General features: G+C 40.9%; 1 protein-coding gene across 5 annotated transcripts in view; it reads left to right on the top strand.

The window, feature by feature from the left end:
* RUBCN (rubicon autophagy regulator) overlaps nt 1-20,833 on the top strand; it is a 66,509-nt gene that overhangs the window by 19,623 nt on the left and 26,053 nt on the right. For all 5 annotated transcript variants that reach the window (XM_032630588.1, XM_032630586.1, XM_032630591.1 and 2 more), the window contains exons 2-7: nt 3,541-3,694; nt 13,521-13,604; nt 15,813-15,972; nt 16,614-16,720; nt 17,745-17,901; nt 18,534-19,067. In XM_032630588.1, the coding sequence (XP_032486479.1) occupies nt 3,541-3,694; nt 13,521-13,604; nt 15,813-15,972; nt 16,614-16,720; nt 17,745-17,901; nt 18,534-19,067 (1,196 nt within the window). The remainder of the gene's footprint in view (nt 1-3,540; nt 3,695-13,520; nt 13,605-15,812; nt 15,973-16,613; nt 16,721-17,744; nt 17,902-18,533; nt 19,068-20,833) is intronic.

Here is a 20,833-nt window from a genome sequence, read left to right as displayed (position 1 = left end):
GGGTTTCAATGCTCTTTGTAAAATTTTGGAATCAAAGCCCTAGGATGATAGGGTACTTGGTGTCTACTTTCAGGATTTATTATGATGTTCTTTGTGTCTTTTTTTTTTTTTTTTTGCGGTACGCGGGCCTCTCACTGTTGTGGCCTCTCCCGTTGCGGAGCACAGGCTCCTGACGCGCAGGCTCAGTGGCCATGGCTCACGGGCCCAGCCGCTCCACGGCATGCAGGATCCTCCTGGATCGGGGCACAGACCCGTGTCCCCTGCATCAGCAGGCAGGCTCCCAACCACTGCGCCACCAGGGAAGCCCTATTATGATGTTCTTTGACAGTTAACCTTGTAAGATCAATACAGAATGAATCAGAACACAGATATGCAGAGTCACTTGAGGAACCAGACTGGCTCTCAGGCTTGCACCACTTGATTGTAACCTGTTGGAATGTAAAACTGTCTCAGTCAGAACAGGCCAGATGCTTCCTGAGGAAGCATAGGAGATGGAGAATCCCTGAAGCAAAAGCTGGCAGTCAGTTGGCCTCTGTGATGGCAGTTTCACAGTACAACAATAAATGGCCTTTTAATGACCACCTCAGTCCTGTGTGCATCTTAGTTATCTTGGAATATCTCCCAGGACTGGGTTAGAAATAGAACAGGGGAATGGCCAACAGGTATATGAAAAAGTGCTTCACGTGACCAATCATCAGGGAAGTGCAAATCAAAACCACAATGAGATATCATCTCACACCTGTTAGAAGGGCTAGCATCAAAAAGACAAGAGGCGGGCTTCCCTGGTGGCGCAGTGGTTGGGGGTCTGCCTGCCGATGCAGGGGACATGGGTTCGTGCCCCGGTCCGGGAGGATCCCACGTGCCGCGGAGTGGCTGGGCCCGTGAGCCATGGCCGCTGGGCCTGCGCGTCCGGAGCCTGTGCTGCACAGCGGGAGAGGCCGCAGTGGTGAGAGGCCTGCGTACCGCAAAAAAAAAAAAAAGACAAGAGGCAACAAGTGTTGGCGAGGGTGTGGAGAAAAAGGGACTTTTGGTGGTATTGTAAATTGGGGCAGCCATTATGGAAAACGGTTTGGAGATTTCCTCAGGATATTAAAAATAGAATTACCGTATGATCCAGCAATTCTCCTTCTGGATATATATCCAAGGGAAACAAAATCACTCTCTTGAAAAGATATCTGCACCCCCATGTTCATTGCAGCATTATTTAAAATAGCCAAGACATGGAAACAACCTAAGTGTCCATTGACACATGAATGGATAAAGAAAATGTCACACACACACACACACACACACACACACACACACACACACACACACACAGAGGAATATTATTTAGCCATAAAGAAGGAAATCTTGCCATTTGTAGCAACATGGATGGACCTTGAGGGCATTATGCTAAGTGAAATAAATCAGACAGAGAAAGACAAATACTGTATTATCTCACATATGTAGAATCCAAAACATCCAAACTCATAGAAATAGAGAACAGATTGATGATTACCAGAGGCAGGGGATGAGGGGGTGGGGGAGATGGGTGAAGGTGGTCCAAAGGTACAAACTTATAAGTCACTTTGGGGGTGTAATGTACAGCATGGTGATTATAGTTAACAGTACTGTATTGTATATTTGAAAGTTGCTAAGAGAGTAGATCTTAAAAGTTCTCATCACAAGGAACAACATTTATAACTGTGTGAGGTGATAGATGTTAACTAAACTTACCCTGGTAATCATTTCACAATGTATACATATATCAAATCATTATGTTGTATGCCTTAAACTAATATAATGTTATATGTCAATTATTTCTCAATAAAACTGGGGGGAAAAAAGAAATAGACTCAAATGTTTAATGATATAAGGTTAAAAAAGCCTGGTGTCTCCCAGTTTGAATAAATTCTTGGTCTCAAAGCCTTCAGAGGAGAAAACCAGAGTGAGATCCATTTGGCTTTCCCCTTTTAGATAATACTCCTGTACCAGACCTAGCTTCATTCATTTTATTTTATTTGTCTGCCTTTACTCTCTTCATCCACTTTTTAAAAGTGGCTCAGAAAGTGTACAAAATGTATGAGAGTTACAAAGGATTCCAGTTCAGAGCCCTCCTACCCTAATAGGTATTTAAATGATATTAAAATAGTTATAGTGAAAGTTCCTTGAAGAAATTATAACCATTCCCAGGACTGTCCTTGAAGAGGAAAGAGTAGTATTCTAATAAGAAATGAAAGGGCTAGATAAAGTGTACAACATAACAATTGGGGGCCCAAGAGAAGGAGTTTGACACCTCATCTCATGTTTTCCTTATCCAGTTTGATTCTGTGTATCCAGTTCTTTTCACTCAATTGCAGCTGGTTTTGAATTTTTATTGGGTTGGAAGCTGTGTTGAGAAAATGCTGGGAATTGGAGAGGAGCCTTGACAATCATCTAGGGCAATAATTTTCAAACTTTTACACTAAAGTACTTCACATGGTCCAAGGGAATAAGCCAATAGTTGATTGATTTGGGGACATGTCCTAAGTGGCTCAGTGCAAGCTTAAAACATTTCGTCTCAATTTTAGGTTAAAATATTAAGGGGGAAAATCATGGGCAATTTGTATTCTTATCCATAATATTTGTGTACAGATATATGTACTTAGTACTGGAAATATAGTTAATAAAAAGTTGTTTTGGGGGCTTCCCTGGTGGCACAGGGGTTGAGAGTCTGCCTGCCGATGCAGGGGACACGGGTTCGTGCCCCAGTCTGGGAAGATCCCACGTGCCGCGGAGCGGCTGGGCCCGTGAGCCATGGCTGCTGAGCCTGTGCGTCTGGAGCCTGTGCTCCGCGACGGGAGAGGCCACAACAGTGAGAGGCCCATGTAACGCAAAAAAAAAAAAAAAAAAGTTGTTTTTGGCTTTTTTTTTGACAAAAGATTTCTGGTTTTCAGCAAATGCCCTCATCTCTTTATATATTGCCCATGTAATGTCATTGTCCAGAAACGGATCTTAATGGGTCACACTCCTAGAAACAGGGTTATAGGCTACTTACATGAGGATGGAATGATAGTAGATGAAGATCACCTTACAAAGCACAATATGCCATGTAAATATGAGGGCTTTATATATATATGTTTGTTTGTTTGTTTATTTATTTTGGCTGCACCGGCTCTTTGTTGCAGCATGTGGAATCTTTAGTTGCGGCATGTGGACTTCTTAGTTGCAGCATGCAGACTCTTAGTTGCGGCATGCGGGCTTTTTCGTTGTGGCATGCAAACTCTTAGTTGCAGCATGCATGCAGGGATCAAACCCAGGCCCCCTGCATTGGGAGCGCAGAGTCTTACCCACTGGACCACCAGGGAAGTCCCAATATGAGGGTTTTAAAACAAAATCTTCGTGTTCTTTACAACTTCAGTCCTCCCAGAATTGGGTCTTATACTCAAGTAAAAAATTAATAGGGGAGAGAATGTTAGGATGTGGGGCAGGAGGCTTCTTGTCTTAGACTTTCTTTGACGTGGTCAGGATCAGGTACAACAAAGTAACTAACCATTGGTATAATTGATGCCCTTGCAGGAGGGAGCACTGGCAGTTGCTGGGTAATTTGAAGACTACTGTGGAGGGTTTAGTATCAGCTAACAGCCCCAATGTCTGGTCCAAGTATGGTGGCCTGGAGCGGCTTTGCAGGGACATGCAGAGCATCCTCTATCATGGGCTCATCCATGACCAGGTATGTAGATCCCTTCTTTTCTTTTTGTGCCAGATTGGCTGAATCACTTGTTGGAAAGAAATAGTTGCATTAAGTTGTTGGCAGGGAGAAGATGAAGGCAACTAGTCTCTGAGCCCTTGAGAGCAAGACTATAATACACGATAACAAGGAGGAGGATAAGGACAACGATGATGAATCATTGAGATATTCCTCTTAAGAGTATCCTAGGACGCATCTGAGAAATATTTACAGGATATTGTCATTTTTAGACTATGCTGTGAGCATCACTTTGTTGATAACTTGTTGATGCTTGTGAGTGATAGTTTTAGTTATAGCTTACGTTTTCTTCTATGTAAACTTTATTGATGTTGTTTCTTTTCCTAAGTATCCTCAAACACTCTAATAAGCTTTGAGTATTAAAAATGAGTGGAATCTACTAACACTCGATGGTTTCTGCTTTAGTTCTCAATGGCAGTTACTCCAATGTTTTAAATAAGGTTTGGTTCTGGATAAAATTGTCAAGTGGGTCATTGGATCTGATCCTCCTACTTTTTAAAAATCAAACCTCACAAATATGTGCATAATTTGTGTTCCCAAACACTCATGCTGTTCCCATGTAAGGCCTTAGTATTCTTTCCTGAAACTCTTTTTTTCTAAGCCAGGCTTGTCTTTCTTTTTTAATCAGAATTTATTCTCAACTAGCAGTCACACTGGAAAAAATTAATTGGTATTAAGATATTCATAGTTGATAGGATTTAATGTGGTACCCTCCCTTCTAAAAATATGTATATATCACCTCTGAACAAACTCTTTAAACCAGTGTTCTTGCTGAGTTTTTTCAGAATTCAGTGGAAAAGTTGGCTTAGGTTAGATTTTCTTGATTCAGAGTAAGTTCTAAAAATGAGGCCCTCTTTCTAAAGAATTTTGAAGATATGGGGAAAATTTTTATCCTTTAAAGAGCTGAATCTTGATGGTCATCATTATTAAAACCTCATTCCAGGAATTTGGAGGCAACATTGTATAGTAGACTGACAGAAGTCTTTGGAATCAGACAGAACCTGGATTGAAATTGCTCAGGTCCTTGGGCGAAAAAATGACATGGTAGTAATAATTATGGATTTTTGAGTCAGACTGCTCTTATTTTATCTCAGCTTCACCACTCTGTGGTATTGGGTAAGTTACATAACTGTTAGTGCTTCTGTTTCCTCATTTGTAAAATGAGGCGGTAACACTGGTATGTACTTCATAGGATTGTTGTGAGAATTAAATGAGATAATACCTGAAAAAGCTTTAGAAAGTGTAGTAAGTTGTCTGTCAGTCTTAACTATTAGGTGATATTAACTTTTTTGAGCCTTTTCTCATCGTTAGAAATGTTGATAATATTATTTATATCATAATGTTTGATGGAAAGGTTAAATGAAATGGCATACAAATTTGCCTAGCACAGTTCGTGGTACATAGGAAATAATTAATAAATGTTCCCCTCATTTTTTTTTAAGCTTCAAGTTACATGTTGTCCTATGAAAAAAATATGACCATTGGAATTTACAAAACAAATAATTTAACCCACTGCAATCTGGTTTCTGCCCTTACCACTGTTGTTCTTGCTACTGAAGTTTAAGTAAGTCCATGTAACCAAATCCAGTGAACATTTCTCCTTTGAGCACTGTCTTGTGTTCTTCACTGTTGAACATCATCAGACCTTGCCTTGTACTGCATTATTCCAATGTTATGGAGACCTTCTCCTACCTCTGTGATCACTCTTTCTTAGTTTATGTCCGTGGAATCTCTTCCTCTCGGATTTTAGTTTTTAATACAGTCCAGTCCTATGTCCTTATCTCTTATTACATTGTACATTTTCTGAAACAGTCTCCTTCAGTCCTATGTCCAGTCCTATGTCCTTATCTCTTACTACATTGTACATTTTCTGAAACAGTCTCCTTCACTTGCGTTGTTTTAACTGTCACCTATACACTACCTATCCCCAGCTCAGACATCTCTGCTGAACTTCAGATCCACAAGACTAGCTGTCTGGCTATCTGCTATACATTATCATCTGGCTGGCTGTCCTATAGGCCAAGTACAACATGACCCAAAACAAACTTACTTTCTCTCATAAGGTTGCCCTTCCTCCTGATATTTTTAATACTGATCTGTGGCATTGCCAGCTACTCAGTCTCCCAAGCCAGAATTGGGAACCACGCCAACATGTTTTACAAAAACCCAATACAAGTTTCCCAGACTGATGACCAAGATAGCTACCAGATTAGAGGCACTGTCATTTAGTGGTTAAAGTACTTTCATCTCGATAGCAAAAAAAGTTCTTTTCTTGGCTCTATTACTCATTTTACATTGTCATCTGGAGTAATCATTTTACTATATTTGAAGACAGTTTTACCATCTGTGCCAGAAACAGAGTATGTGTCATGATGAAATAGTAAAGTCAGTGGAATTCCCAAGTGGAAGATGCTTGGTAAATGCAACACAATATTATTGTTATTAGTAAGTAATAAGATCTGTGAAGGTACCTGGTCAGCAGAATGAAAACTGTTAAAGGATACGGTCACCTACAAAACAGCAGTAGTGTTAGTAAGTGCAAGCAGAGCAAACCAGACAAATCTGTCATACACACATACATTTAGCAACTACAGGCTCTAGTGGGAAGAATTAAAGACAAAAGATCCATACCAACTTCACTGCTGCTCAGTTCTGCCTTGTAAAGTCCTAAAAATTAAAGTCTGTATTAAGGACTTGTTTTTCCTTTTCATTTCCTCCCTAAAGATTAAGGCTTTCAAAGGCTTCTGGCTGCTGTGTCATCAGGAAGCTATTCTGGGTGTTGTGCTCTTGGAGGGGGGAGGGGATACAATGATTCATGCTGGCCATATCTCTTCCGTGCTTTCCTAAGGATGTGTTATGGAATGTGAAGTGTATTTTTTTAAATCACGCAGGGCCTTAGGAAACTCTAACATCGTGACCATATTCTTAGAGGGATCTCGTTTTCCTTGACATCCTGCATCTGGGCTACCTTTTAGTCTTTCCATAACGCAAGGTATATTTGATAACCCCTTCTCTGCTGCTTAGAAACGTGGAGACGCTTAATCCCTGAGATTTCTCAGCTGACTAGAAGTGCAAAGATTCCCCCCACCTTTTCCAACACTAAGAAGAAACCTGTACTTTGCAGTATAGATGGCCCAATTTAAAAAATAGCAATAATAACAAAAAAGACCTCTGGGTATATATATATATATACATATATATATATATATTTTTTTTTTTTTTTTTTTTTTTTGGCCATGCCGTGTGGCATGCAGGATCTTAGTTCCCCAACAAGGGATCAAGCCGGTGCCCCCTGCATTGGGAGCATGGAGTTCTAACCACTGGACCGCCAGGAAAGTCCCTGTGTATTTCTTTTCTGAATATATAAGTAATATACATGTTTTTATTTGCTGAACATTTGGGAAATACCAAAAAGAGTTTAGAAGAAAGTAAGTTATTACCCATAATCTCAACATCAAGTAATAACAATCACTCTTTAACATTTTGGTAGATTCTCTTATATTTTTCTATGCATGTACATGCTTTTTAAAATATTAAGATTATACTGTATCTATTACTCTGTAACTTGCTTTAACATATTTAATTAAAATAGACAATACAGGGAATTCCCTGGCTGTCCAGTGGTTATGACTCCACGCTTTCACTGCTGAGGACCCGGGTTCAATCCCTGGTCTGGGAACTAGGATCCCACAAGCCACACTGCGTGGCTAAAAAAAAAAAAGAGAGAGAAAATAAACAATACATTTATATGGTTAAAAAAACAAAATGTGTAAAACCACATGCAGTAAATATCTTGTTTCCTTCCAATCCCATTGGTAACTACTGTATTCTAGTTTCCTTCCAGAGAATTTTTATGCTTATTAGAGCAAATATGAATAATTTTCTTTGCTACACCTTTTGATTTTTCGTACAAATAAAAGCATACTATAAACACTACTCTACACCTTGCTTTTTTCACTTGATGTGATTGTAATTCATCGCAATCCATTACATAAAGAGGTTCTTCATTCTCTTTTACAGCTGTCATTTTATAATATTCCATTCTATGTATGTACCATAATTTATTTAATCAGTCTCCTGGTAATAAACATTCAGATTCCTTCCAAGCATTTGCTCTTAGTAACAATGGTACAGTGAATAACCTTGAGTATAGGTCATTTTGCCCTTTACCATAGGATACTGCTAGAGGTAGAATTCTTAGGCTAAAGGGTATATGCATTTCAGTTTTGATAGCTATGGCGAAATTGCCCTCCAGAAAGTTATGTCTGTTTACGCCCTCAGCAGCATTGTATAAGAGGATCTGATTCTTCATACCCTTGACCATATAGGGTGTTATTAAACTTTAAACTGTCGCCAACATAATAGGTGAAAAGTTATATTTCTTTTACTCTGAAAGATGTTTATAAGAGCCATTGAAGTATTTTTCTGGGACTTCCCTGGTGGCGCAGTGGTTAAGAATCCGCCTGCCAATGCAGGGGACACGGATTCGAACCCTGGTCCGGGAAGATCCCACATACCGCAGAGCACCTAAGCCCATGTGCCACAACTACTGAGCCTGCGCTCTAGAGCCCGTGAGCCACAACTACTGAGCCCACGCGCCACAACTAGTAAGTCCACATGCCACAACTACTGAAGCCCATACGCCTAGAGCCTGTGCTCCGCAGCAAGAGAAGCCACCGCGTTGAGAAGCCCGCACACTGCAATGAAGAGTGGCCCCGCTCGCTGCAACTAGAGAAAGCCCACGTGCAACAATGAAGACCCAACACAGCCAAAAATAAATTAATTTTTTAAAAAAAGTATTTTTCTGTGAACTTTTCCCTGTATTACCCCCATTTCCTTAGATTGTCAATCTTTTCCTACAGATTTGTAGAATCTCTTTATTTATTAAGGGAATTAGTTATTTGTCTGTAATGTGTATTGCAAATATTTTTTCCTAGCTTGTCTTTTGACATTTCTTTTTGTTGTTGTTTTCTTTGAATTTTTGTATTTTATTTTATTTGTTTTTTTATACAGGAGGTTCTTATTAGGTATCCATTTTATACATATTAGTGTATATATGTCAATCCCAATCTCCCAATTCATCCCACCAGGACCACCCCCACCCCGCCACTTTCCCCACTTGGTGTCCATACATTTGTTATGGTGGCTTTTACTATACAGAAATATCGGATTTTTAGTAAGTCAAATTAATCAGTTTTCTTAGGGCTTCTGGGCTCTATTTGATGCTCTGAAGGGGCTTTCCCACTATACAATTATTAAAAATGTTTCTCCATGGTTTCTTCTATTACTTTTATGGGTTAATGTTTTACATTTAAACCATTCTATCTGTAATTTATTTTGAATATACTTAATTTCCTTGGCACATGGATCTATTTCTGTTATGGTCTGTTCTCTATTTGTGTGCTATCACCACTCAGTTTTAATTATTGTAGCTTTTCATTATGGTAGGAGTAGTCCCTCACTCATATAGCATCTTTTGTTGTTGATTTTTTCCCCCAACATTCACCTATTTATCATTTTATTTTCTTGTTAACTACCATATCATTTTTTGATAAGGACAGGAAAAGCCTTACACATGACCTGGATCATTAGCTGATTGATTGAGGGAAATTAAACATTGTTAAAATACATCACTTAAACATTTTATTTTAATTTAAAACATCCTAAATTTACATTTAATTAAGAGTCTTTGGGTATAGGGTCAAACCTCTTCTGTGAGAATGAATCCACTGATGGAGTTCCATATCATCTTTCTTGTATAAATTACACCCATAATACATCATACAGGACTTCCAGCTTCCATTTCTTTATGTTGGACTAGCAATTTAAAGATCCTATAATATGAATATAAAATGTTCTACATTTTTAGGCTTTCTCCCCCCAACTTTGAAATTGTCTTGTCCCTACTTAATTTGACATCAAGTTTTTATTCAGGTTTTTGTGTGTACATAAGTAAATTGCTGGATCATATGGTAAGAGAATCTTTAGTTTGAAAGAAACTGCCAAACTGGTTTCCAAAGTGGCCATACTATTTTGCATTGCCACTAGCAATGAATGAGAGTTCCTGTTGCTCCACATTCTCACCAGCATTTGATATAAGCATTGTTCTGGATTTGGGCCATTCCTTTTTTTTTTCCTCCCCTTTGGGCCAATTTAATAGATGTGTATTGTGTTGTTTTAATTTGCATTTCCCTGATGACATATGATGTGGTGCCTTTTTTCACATGCTTATTTGTCATCTGTATATCTTCTTTGGTGAATTGTCTGTTAAGGCCCTTTTTTTTTTTTTTTTTTTTTTTTTTTTTGCGGTACGCGGGCCTCTCACTGTTGTGGCCTGTCCCGTTGTGGAGCACAGGCTCCGGACGCGCAGGCTCAGTGGCCATGGCTCACGGGCCCAGCCGCTCTGCGGCATGTGTGATCTTCCCGGACCAGGGCATGAACCCGTGTCCCCTGCATCGGCAGGCGGACTCTCAATCACTGCGCCACAAGGGAAGCCCAAGGCCCATTTTTTAAATTGGATTGCTTGTTTTCTTATTGCTAACTTTTAAGAGTCCTTTGTATATTTTGGATAACAATCCTTTATCAGATTTGTCTTCTGCAAATATTTTCTCCCTGTCTGTGGCTTATCTTCTCATTCTCTTGACACTGTTTGTCAGAAAGCAGAAGTTTTAAATTTTAATGAAGTCCAGCTTACCAGTTCTTTCTTTCATGGATCATGCCTTTGGTCTTGTATCTAAAAAGTCACCACCATACCCAATATAGGTTTTCTCCTATGTTATCTTCTTGGAGGGTTATAGTTTTCCATTTTACATTTAGATCTGTGATTCATTTTGAGTTAATTTTCGTGATGGGTATAAATGTTGTCCAGTGTTTCAGCACCATTTGTTGAAAAGACTATCTTTGCTCCGTTGTATTGCCTTTTGCTCCTTTGTCAAAGATATTTACATTGGTCTATTTTGGGGCTCTCTAATCTGTTTCACTGACTTTCTGTCTGTTCTTTTGCCAATACCACACTGTCTTGATTATTGTAGCTTTATAGTAAGTTTTGAAGTCAGATAGTATCAGTCATTTTTGAAGAAAAACATTGTTCTTCTCCTTCAGTATTGATTGGCTATTCTGGGTCTTTTCCCTCTCCATATAAACTTTAGAATAGTTTGTAGATATCTACAAAATAACTTGCTAGGATTTTGAATCAGATTGCATTGAATCTATACATCAAGTTGGGAAGAACTGACATCTTGACAATATTGAGTCTTCATATCTATGAACATGGGTTATCTCTGTAACTTAGTTCTTTAATAGCTTTCAGCAAAGTTTTATAGTTTTCATCATAGAGATCTTGTATATATTTTGTTAGATTTATACCTAAGTATTTCAATTTGGGCAGTACTAATGTGTATGGTATTATTGTGTTTTTAATTTCAAATTCCACTTGTTTATTGCTGGTATATAGGAAAGCAGTTGACTTTTATATATTGACCATATATCCTGTGACCTTGCTATAATAACACTTACTAGTTCCAGGAATTTTTTTGTTGTTGATTCTTTCGAACTTTCGAATTTTCTGCATAGGCAACCATGTCATGTGTGAACAAAGACAGTTTTATTTCTTCCTTCCCAATCTGTATTCCTTTTATTTCCCTTTTTTTTTTTTTTTTTGTCTTATTGCATTACTGGCAAGGTATTTCCTGACTTCAGGGACAAAGCATTGATGGAACCAATCCAGAAAAAGGGTTCTTATTGTATGACCAAAAGACTGGCAGCTGGTGTTTATCTTTTTGCTTCAAGGTTTGAGGGTTAGCAGCTTCATAGATAAGGGCAATTCTGATCATAAACCCAACTACATTTACACAAAACAGTGGAGTAAGCCTGTCCCTTCCTTCTTAAATCCTGGTGCTTGCTTCTCTTCCTTACTAGTAAATGTCCTTTGTGGCATTTTTTTCCCAGAATAGGGCACTTTCATCTGCATTAAAAACCTGTTCAAGCAAGAGAGAGGCATGGACATATATACACTACCAAAAGTAAGGTAGATAGCTAGTGGGAAGCAGCCGCATAGCACAGGGAGATCAGCTCAGTGGTTTGTGACCACCTAGAGGGGTAGGATAGGGAGGGTGGGAGGGAGGGAGACACAAGAGGGAAGAGATATGGGAACATATGTATATGTATAACTGATTCACTTTGTTATAAAGCAGAAACTAACACACCATTGTAAAGCAATTATACTCCAGTAAAGATGTTAAAAAAAACAAACAAACAAAAAACCTGTTCAGGCAGATATCCTTTCTCCTCAGTTATTTTCTTAATGGTGTCTGTGAATTTGTCTGCTGCCTCTTGGTAAGCAGAAGCTGCTTCTCCAAACCTCTTTCTGAAATTTTTAAACCATCCTTTTCAGGCATTGACTTCCCTAGCTTTAGATCCTCCACCTTCTTTTTGCTTTCAGTTGTCACATAATGACTTTGCTTTTTCTTGAATCATATTAGAGTCCATAGGTATGCCTTCCCTATAGCAATCCTGTACCCACATAAAAGCTGAATTTTTCAATATGAGATTAAAAGGTATTTCTCAAAAAGTACAAGGTTTTTGGGCCTGCTGGAGTAGCTGCAGGCACAGCTTCACAAATTTCCTTTTATTTTTTTACCATGGTCCTTACACTGGATTCACTTATCTTGAAATGGTGGGTAACTGCAGCTGCAGGCCTCAATCTACAGTGCATATCAAGCAGTTCAGCTTTTTCTTATAATGTCATGACTTCTCTCTGCTTCTTGGGAGCACTCCCACCATCACTAGTAGCACTTTGTATGGGTCCCCTGGTGTTATTCAGGGTCTTTGGTATTACACTAAACACAATGGAAAATACACAAGAGCTGGGCAAGGTCACTTTTTACTGCAGTATGTAATTTACTGGAGAGACGAACCGCTCATACAGAGATGATTAGTGTCACATGGCATTTTGAGTGGACACTCACAACACTTGAGCTCACAACAATAACAACAGGAGGTGGCTACAAAATTATTATAGTAGTACATAATTGCGTAAAATTAACTACTGTTAATTTTATGCAATTATTTAATACTGCTTCTTAACGTTTGTTTATATTTCTCTTGACTGCACATGGCACCATCTATGGTCCATAGGTGTTTGTGTGTGTAAGTTTTGATAAACTTTAACTTTTTATAATATGTTTGTATATATTTTATGGTAGTAAATGATAAAATAGGATAACATCTACCTATATTTTATGCATTCATGAGATCTCTAACTTTCCTAATTTTTTCAATATTTCTAGGCTGTGCAGTTCATCTGCAAGTATTTTCAAATTGTTGCAAATCTCCAATAAATTTTCCAATATATTTATTTTAAAAATCCAGTTATAAGAGGACCCACCGTTCAAACCCGTGTTGTTCAAGGGTCAACTATATAGCCTTCTATATCATATGCATTGTATTACCTCCTCAAAAGAACAATTAAAATAATTTTTAACAATTATTCTTTAAAAGGGTGAACATCTGTATGTATTCCTTTTATTGCTGCTGAGAACCTTTGTTGAGGCAAGGGAAGGTTAGGCTTTGCTTTTTTTTGGCCGTGCCACACGGCATGTGGGATCTTAGTTCCCTGACCAGGGATCGAACCCACGCCCCCTGCATTGGAAGTGTGTGAAGTCTTAACCACTGGACCGCCAGGGAAGTCCCAAGTTAGGCTTTTCTTTTTCCTGTCTTTGAATGTCAGTACGAGAACTAGATGTGGTCCAAAATGGAAACAATTTGTTTACCTTCTGTGTCCCTGAAACAGGTGTATTGCCACCAGACTGATTACTGGCAATTTGTGAAAGACATCCGCTGGCTCAGTCCCCACTCAGCCCTTCATGTGGAGAAGGTAAGAGGTGAAGGTAACCACAAGGCTTTGATGTTTGATGTTCTGTATGAAGAGTCTCCTAGGCTAGAAGGATGGCATATGTCAAGTTTCCTATTAACTGAGGAGAGGAAATTAACCCTGTAGGACTGATTTGGAGGGGAGGATGATTTACTTTAAAAAATAAGCTTTGCACACCCATTGTTCTAGGCCACTTTCCCTCCTCTGGGGAAGACCTGAAAAAATTTTGTTACTTTCAAAAGATTTGCAAATATGGGACCAGAGTGAAGCTTTTTAAAATCTAGGACAAATGGCAAGAAGTTTCCTGAATGGTTGGGGGTAAGTAGGACTGATATGCTGATGACTGTTTAAGGAGAAGAGGATGCACCAAATAGAAAAAAAATGTGAGGCTTCTGGAGACCAGTGTCAAATGGAGCCTAACATGTTCCCAGCAGCATTGGAGAGTAGAGTAGCACTTCCATCCTCTCAGCTCAGCATAATACCCTTGATTCCCAACCAGGGACACGGAGCTCCAGGAGGTTAGGTGACTTGGCCAGAGTTACACAGCTAGTTCCACATCAATCACAGCCACATTTATATATTTATTTATTTAACCCTTGCCTATGGAAATTTTCAAATACATTCAAAATTAGAAGAGTGTAATGAACCCCAAAATATCACCCATCTTCAATACTTATTGATTCATGACCAGTCTTGTTTCATGTATATCACACCCACTCAGATTCATTGCCAAGGTGATGTCTGGAAAAGTAACTTATTTTTAAATGATCAGGGAACCAAATCACAAGGTGTCACTCTGGCCTTTTTTGTGAGAAAAGCCCAGAGCCCAGTGATTTTCTTACATGGATTTTTTTGTCCTTATCACTTTATTTTTCCCACCAAACCCCCCTCTAACTTTTTCTCTAAAATATATCGTGGGACTTCCCTGGTGGTACTGTGATTAAGAATCTGCCTGCCAATGCAGGTGACACAGTTTCGAGCCCTGGTGCAGGAAGATCTCATATGATGTGGAGCAACTAAGCCCATGTGCCACAACTGCTGAGCCCATGTGACACAACTGCTGAAGCCCGCGCACCTAGAGCCTGTGCTTCTCAACAAGAGGAGCCACCACAATGAGAAACCCGTGCACCGCAACAAAGAGTAGTCACTGCTCGTCGCAACTAGAGAAAGCCCGCGCACAGCAACAAAGACCCAACGCAGCCATAAATAAATAAATAATTTTTTAAAATAAAATAAAATATATTGCTGTAGTCATTTCCTCTTAGAAGCTGCCTGAAATTGCTGTCCATACAGTTTTTGCAGTGATCCTGAACTATGAGACTTAGCTTTTAGAAACAGCCAATAGAAGGAAGTTCCAAATAGAGAAATGCTGTGGCGAAAGCCAACAAGACGTGCTCAGCTGATTTCTCTTTGGTGAAGAATGTTTGGGGGCATTTTTCCTAGATTTTTTTACCCCAGGTTTTTCTTGCATTCTTTTCTGGAGGCTACCTGAAATAGAGGACTCTGTGAGAGAAGCCGAGATGTCAAGTTCATTCTTCCTCTGAATACCCTGAGAATAGATGCTTCTTTGGAGTTACAACATAAAGAGACAGACGCAGCAGCTTTGTCCTCTCCAGGAGCTGCATATCACGTCTTAACTGCTTAGTTCCTTTCTAGTGGCCCAAACCAGCAGCGGAGACATTAATCCTTTCCTTCCCTCTCCTTCCTCTATAGCCTGTAGATGTTAGCTGGAGGGCAAATATCTCTGATTACCTCCTCTTACCTGTCTCAATTTAGTTCTCAGGTCATTAGGCCTCAATCTTGCTGGATTTACCAGGAAATATATATTTTTAAAATTAATTAATTTATTTTTGGCTGCATTGGGTCTTCGTTGCTATGCGTGGGCTTTCTCTAGTTGCGGCAAGCGGGGGCTATTCTTTGCTGTGGTGCATGGGCTTCTCATTGCGGTGGCTTCTCTTGTTGCGGAGCACGGGCTCTAGGTGTGCGGGCTTCAGTAGTTGTGGCACGTGGGCTCAGTAGTTGTGGTTCACGGGCTCTAGAGCACAGGCTCAGTAGTTGTGGCACACGGGCTTAGTTGCTCCACGGCATGTGGGATCTTCCTGGACCAGGGCTTGAACCCATGTCCCCTGCATTGGCAGGCGGATTCTTAACCATTGCACCACAAGGGAAGCCCTGGATGTATATTTTGACTCATGCTTCTTTGCCTCCTAGTTCATCAACTTGCAGGAGAATGGCCAGAGCAGCACTGACGGCATGAGTGAGCGTGCCGTTGCGGAGCTGTGGCTGCAGCATAGCTTGCAGTGCCACTGTCTCTCAGCCCAGCTCCGACCTCTGCTGGGGGATAGACAGTATATCAGAAAATTCTACACAGGTGGGTAGAGGTCACAGAGCCAGTACTGGTACATGTACTTCCTCATTCTCTTCTACTATACTCTTCCTTTATAGACCCACTGTTAGTAAAATCTCATACTTTTACTTGATGCCATAGAGATTCTAATCAGAAACATGTATCTAGTCTTCTCTCTAACTTGCTATGTAAAATGCAGTCAAACTTTATGCTAAGGTATTTCCCTACTCCCATATACGCAAATCAGTAAAAGAAGCTACTATTTACTGAGAGTTTCCTATGTTCCAATCACTGTTATATATTTTTTATACATATATACCTAACAGCTGCCCTGAGAGTTGGGTATTGATACCCCTGTTTTCCAATCAGGGAAGCAGAGCTTAAGGAGGTTAGGTGACTTGGCCAAAGTCACCCAGAGCCAGAGTTCAAATCTGAGTCTTTTTGATTTTGAAGCCTCTTGTCATGGCCTCTGCTATACTGCACATGATTTAGCCTCTTCTGTACATTATTTGTCCCTGGTTCCCCTCTGTCCACAGTGGTATGATTCTCCTCAAGTCATCTTTGCCTTTTCCCTCTTTCCTTCCCTGAGCTTCTCCCAGGGCCATACAGGGAGGCTGAAGTTCTCCCTAATGGGCTCCATCATTGCGGTAGTTTTCTCTCCCCAGATACTGCTTTCCTGCTAAGCGACTCCCATGTCACGGCCATGCTCCAATGCCTAGAAGCAGTGGAACAGAACAACCCTCGTCTCCTGGCTCAGATTGATGCATCTATGGTAAAGTGGCCAAAGAATTATCTGTGTCTATGTTCTGGCCTCCTAGACCTCACCATGATGTAACTGTATGTAGCAAACTACTTCACTTAGGCAATTGTGAACAAAAGGCTTTCATTAAGAACAAAAACAAAACCAAAAAATCTTAGAAGAGGAGGTACCATTAAGTACCTATTGAAGTAAAATGTCTATTTGTAAGTAAGCTTAAGTCTATTTGAGGAGAGAGGTGTCTATTTTTTTAAATCCTTAAAAAAATCTGTAGTCTGAGTAAGCACCTCCTTAAGGGCAGGCTTGATAAAATGCTAGGGAGAGGAGGGATGATTTTGAGTCAGGCTGGCTATAGATAGGGTGTCAGATGTAGTGTGGCCTGATGTTACACAGGATCATTTTTGTCCAAGAATATTTTGTTGTTTTATGTTGCTTATTATTAACTCTCTAATTCACTCGTCCCGTCACTAATATCAGTGCCTCCACTAGAAAGGAATCACAATCCCTATTTCTTTTGTGAGGGATCCCCTATCTCTCCTGGTTTTTCAATTTCGATTCTTGCTTACCATCTATTGCATACTTTCTACGTGCCAACATGCATCATCTCATTTAATCCTCAGAACTCTATAAAGTAGGCATTAATCTCATTTTATAAAGGTGGCCACTGAGGGACAGAGTAGATAAGTCACTTGCCCAAAGTTTGGACCAAAGAACTTGTAAGTGATAGGGCCTGGATTTGAGCCCCAGCGTATCTGACTTCTAAGTGCATAGTCTTAAGCACTTTGCTGTACTGCCTCCATGATAAGCATTTCTGGTCTGACCACCTAGGATTCCAGTGCAGAAGCTGTGGTGTATGGCAGGACTTTGAAGTTTCAAAGTTGTATGCTCTAATAGAGGATACCTATGCTGTATCTACTGGCCCTGGCTGCAGTTCAGGCCTGCTGCCAAAGGCCAGTTCCTACCAGCGTTTCTGTAGTGCCAAGTGCTCCTCTTCTGAGGGCCTCTATCCTTGACTCTGACACGTGTTCTTTTTTTGTAGTTTGCCAGAAAGCATGAGAGCCCGCTGCTGGTGACAAAGAGCCAGAGCCTGACAGCTCTGCCTGGTTCCACGTACACCCCTTCAACCAGTTATGCTCAGCATTCCTACTTTGGGTCCTTCTCTAGCCTCCACCAATCCATACCCCATCATGGCTCAGGTATGGGGGCAGCAAGGGGTAGCCAAGACATGTATCCCCAGGCCTGGAAAGCAGAGGACTTAGTGGGCACTCACAGGCTGGCTATAGATGGAGCCTTGGGTTGATGCAGTTTGTCAAACTTCATGTCTTAATATGGAAATCTTAAAGAGGTATATAGCAACTAGCCTAAGATAATTCAGTAGCATCATTAAAGTAACAGAGTCAAGAGATGTTTTTAGTTTCCCCTGGGTTTCTGATCCGCATTGCCAGAAGGCATTTCAATGATAATAGCTAACATTTATTCAGTGCCTGCCATGTGCCAGGCTCTGTCGTAATCAATTTGTATATATTATCTCGTTTGACCCTCAAAACAGTCCTACGAGGTAGGTGTTATTATTATTGCTCACGTTATAGATGGGGAATGCATACTAATAAGCAGTGAAGCCACGGTCCCAAGAGCGTATGCTTTTGACTTAGCTGCTTCTAAGTAATTTTTTGCTTACCTTGAATGATTTAGCTTTTTCTGACGTGACACCATGTGTCCTGGGCACCCGGTAACAATAGGGAGTTTGGTCCTTAGTTGTGGAGAAGCCCTTCACAGGTACCAAAGGCTTCCACCTCACCTTTCCTTTCCCTTTCTTTTTATATCCTAGAAAGAAGATCTACTTCCTTTTCACTCTGTGGCCCATGCCAGAAACCTCAAGAAAGCAGAGGACATGTCTCGCCAGCAGAGGATCAAACCGTCCAAGCCCCTCTGCTTCCAATCTCTGCATTAGCCGGGGACTCCCCCTCGACCCCAAATGAGATGAGCTCCAGCACTCTGACCAGCCCCTTAGAAGCACCCTGGGTCAGCAGCCAGAATGATTCCCCAAGTGATGCCAGTGAGGGGCCTGAGTACTTGGCCATTGGCAACCAGGACCCCCGAGGCCGGACCGCCAGCTGTCAGAGTCACAGCAGCAATGCTGAGAGCAACAGCTCCAATTTGTTCTCCTCCAGCAGCTCCCAGAAGCCAGATTCTGCTGCTTCCTCTCTAGGGGACCAAGAGGGAGGTGGGAAGAGCCAGTTGTCCAATGTCCTTCGCAGGTCTAGCTTCTCAGAGGGGCAAACACTCACTGTCACCGGTGGAACAAAGAGGAGCCATACTCGCTCCCATTCGGATACCAACATTGCCTCCAAAGGAGCCCCAGGTAATGATAACCACCAGCCCGTAGTCAGTAAGGCGGCCTCCTGAATTTCAGGTGGAAGGGAGAGTTTGTTCTTAAGGGTCTTCAGATGGCAGAAAGAGAAGTTATGTTTCTGATGATATGAAGAGTATATTGCTTATAATGAAAAAGAGAAGTTTGTAATATAATGTGGATACCTAAGAAATCTCTCTGAGGATATTTATGTTTGTTCCTTTATACGTTGCTAAATAGTAAATGTTTTCCTGGATTCTTTCACTGGTCCTTTAGCACCAGAGGATAGTGTGACTAATCACAGTCCAAGTTTTAAATGCATCTCTCAGACAGAGGGAAAGTACTAATGATCTTTAAAAATAATCCCGTTAAATTCCGTCCCTTCCTGTGATTCCTGAGAAGTTTGGTCAGGATATAATAACAATAAGAGAGAGGCGAACCGATGTTAGGGTTTCCTTATTAAGACTAGAGATGTAGTGAGTATGGGGTGATGGGACCTAGTAAACAAGTAAGTGGGGTTGACTGCTCCATCACTAGTTCAGGTTGAAAGGCAGTTGGGTAAGGAAGCCTTGGCTACTAGGACATCCTTCACACAGACACCAGCTGCTAGCAGAGAGCACCTTAGGCATGGCCAAGGTGGTGTCATTGCTTTTGCCATTTCCCTACTATCATCTTTCCTAGGTTGTTGGTGTCTGGCAGGCTTTGGTTGGGTTTCATTCGTAAGAGCATCTCCATAAAAGCAAGTAGAAGGCCGATTTGTGCTCAAGGCCAGTTCTGGGTGGAAAAGCCTCAGAAATAAAATATAAAAGTAAAGTATAAAAAATTAAGAGCAAAAAAGGAAGATTTCCTTTTACAACTAGAGCTGCTATTGATTTCTCTTTATAATTTCTAAAAGGTGAGAGCAAAGGCCTTCATCTGAAACTTCTGAATTGCAAACTTTTGTCTCTGTTTTCCCCTCAAGAATGTGGTTTGGCTCATTGGAACTCGTTAGAACAAAAGTCTCCAATCAAAGCCTGTCTTCCCATGAGCCTTCGTAGATGTGAAGAGTACTTGGGTTAGACCCTTACTTCACATCTCCTGGAGCAGACCTGGAGATGTGAAGACCTTACTTCACATCTCCTGGAGCAGTCTGCTGTACTCCAGGCTACTGGTGTTTGAGCATGTAAAACTCCCCTGCCCCCATTCTTGCATCCATGCGGATTCCAGAAACTGCAGTAACCTGCATTGGAAAAGGGAGCCAGAGAAAACCTAAGCAGAAGGATCTGAGGGGGCGTGGGTCATGTGCAGCTTCTCGTACGAGTCATCTTTCCCTCTGCGCTAGGGTTCCCTCTCAGGAGTTAAGCCCCAACCTTTGCTAGATAAGAAGACGCTCTTTTTCTCACTCTGTCTATTCTCGTGTTCTGGACTTTCCTCTGCACCTGTCTGTCTACATACAGGAGGCCCCAGGAGTATCACCATTATAGTTGAAGATCCCATTGCAGGTTTGGGAGCCAGTCCTGTCTGTCCAGCCCCCGCCCCCACCTCCTCGTGTTCCTCTGTGACCATCTTGCTTAGTTTCGAACTTCCTTTTCCATTCTGGTGTCAAATCAAGTCTGGCTGGCCTGGTTCTGTAGTTATGGTTAGACCTGTTGGTAAAATAATACCGTTGTTTTGCATGATACGTTTTTTGCCCACGACTTCCAAATGCCTCATTCAGTCTCTCAACAGCATCCAGGAGATAGAATCAAGACTTGTCAAGCCTGTATTGCCCAAAGGTGAATCTGAGGTCTGCTGTTTGT

The sequence above is a fragment of the Phocoena sinus genome, chromosome 4 (genome assembly GCF_008692025.1).
Source record: "Phocoena sinus isolate mPhoSin1 chromosome 4, mPhoSin1.pri, whole genome shotgun sequence".
NCBI lineage: Eukaryota > Metazoa > Chordata > Mammalia > Artiodactyla > Phocoenidae > Phocoena > Phocoena sinus.
This window is presented reverse-complemented; position numbering and strand designations above follow the sequence as displayed.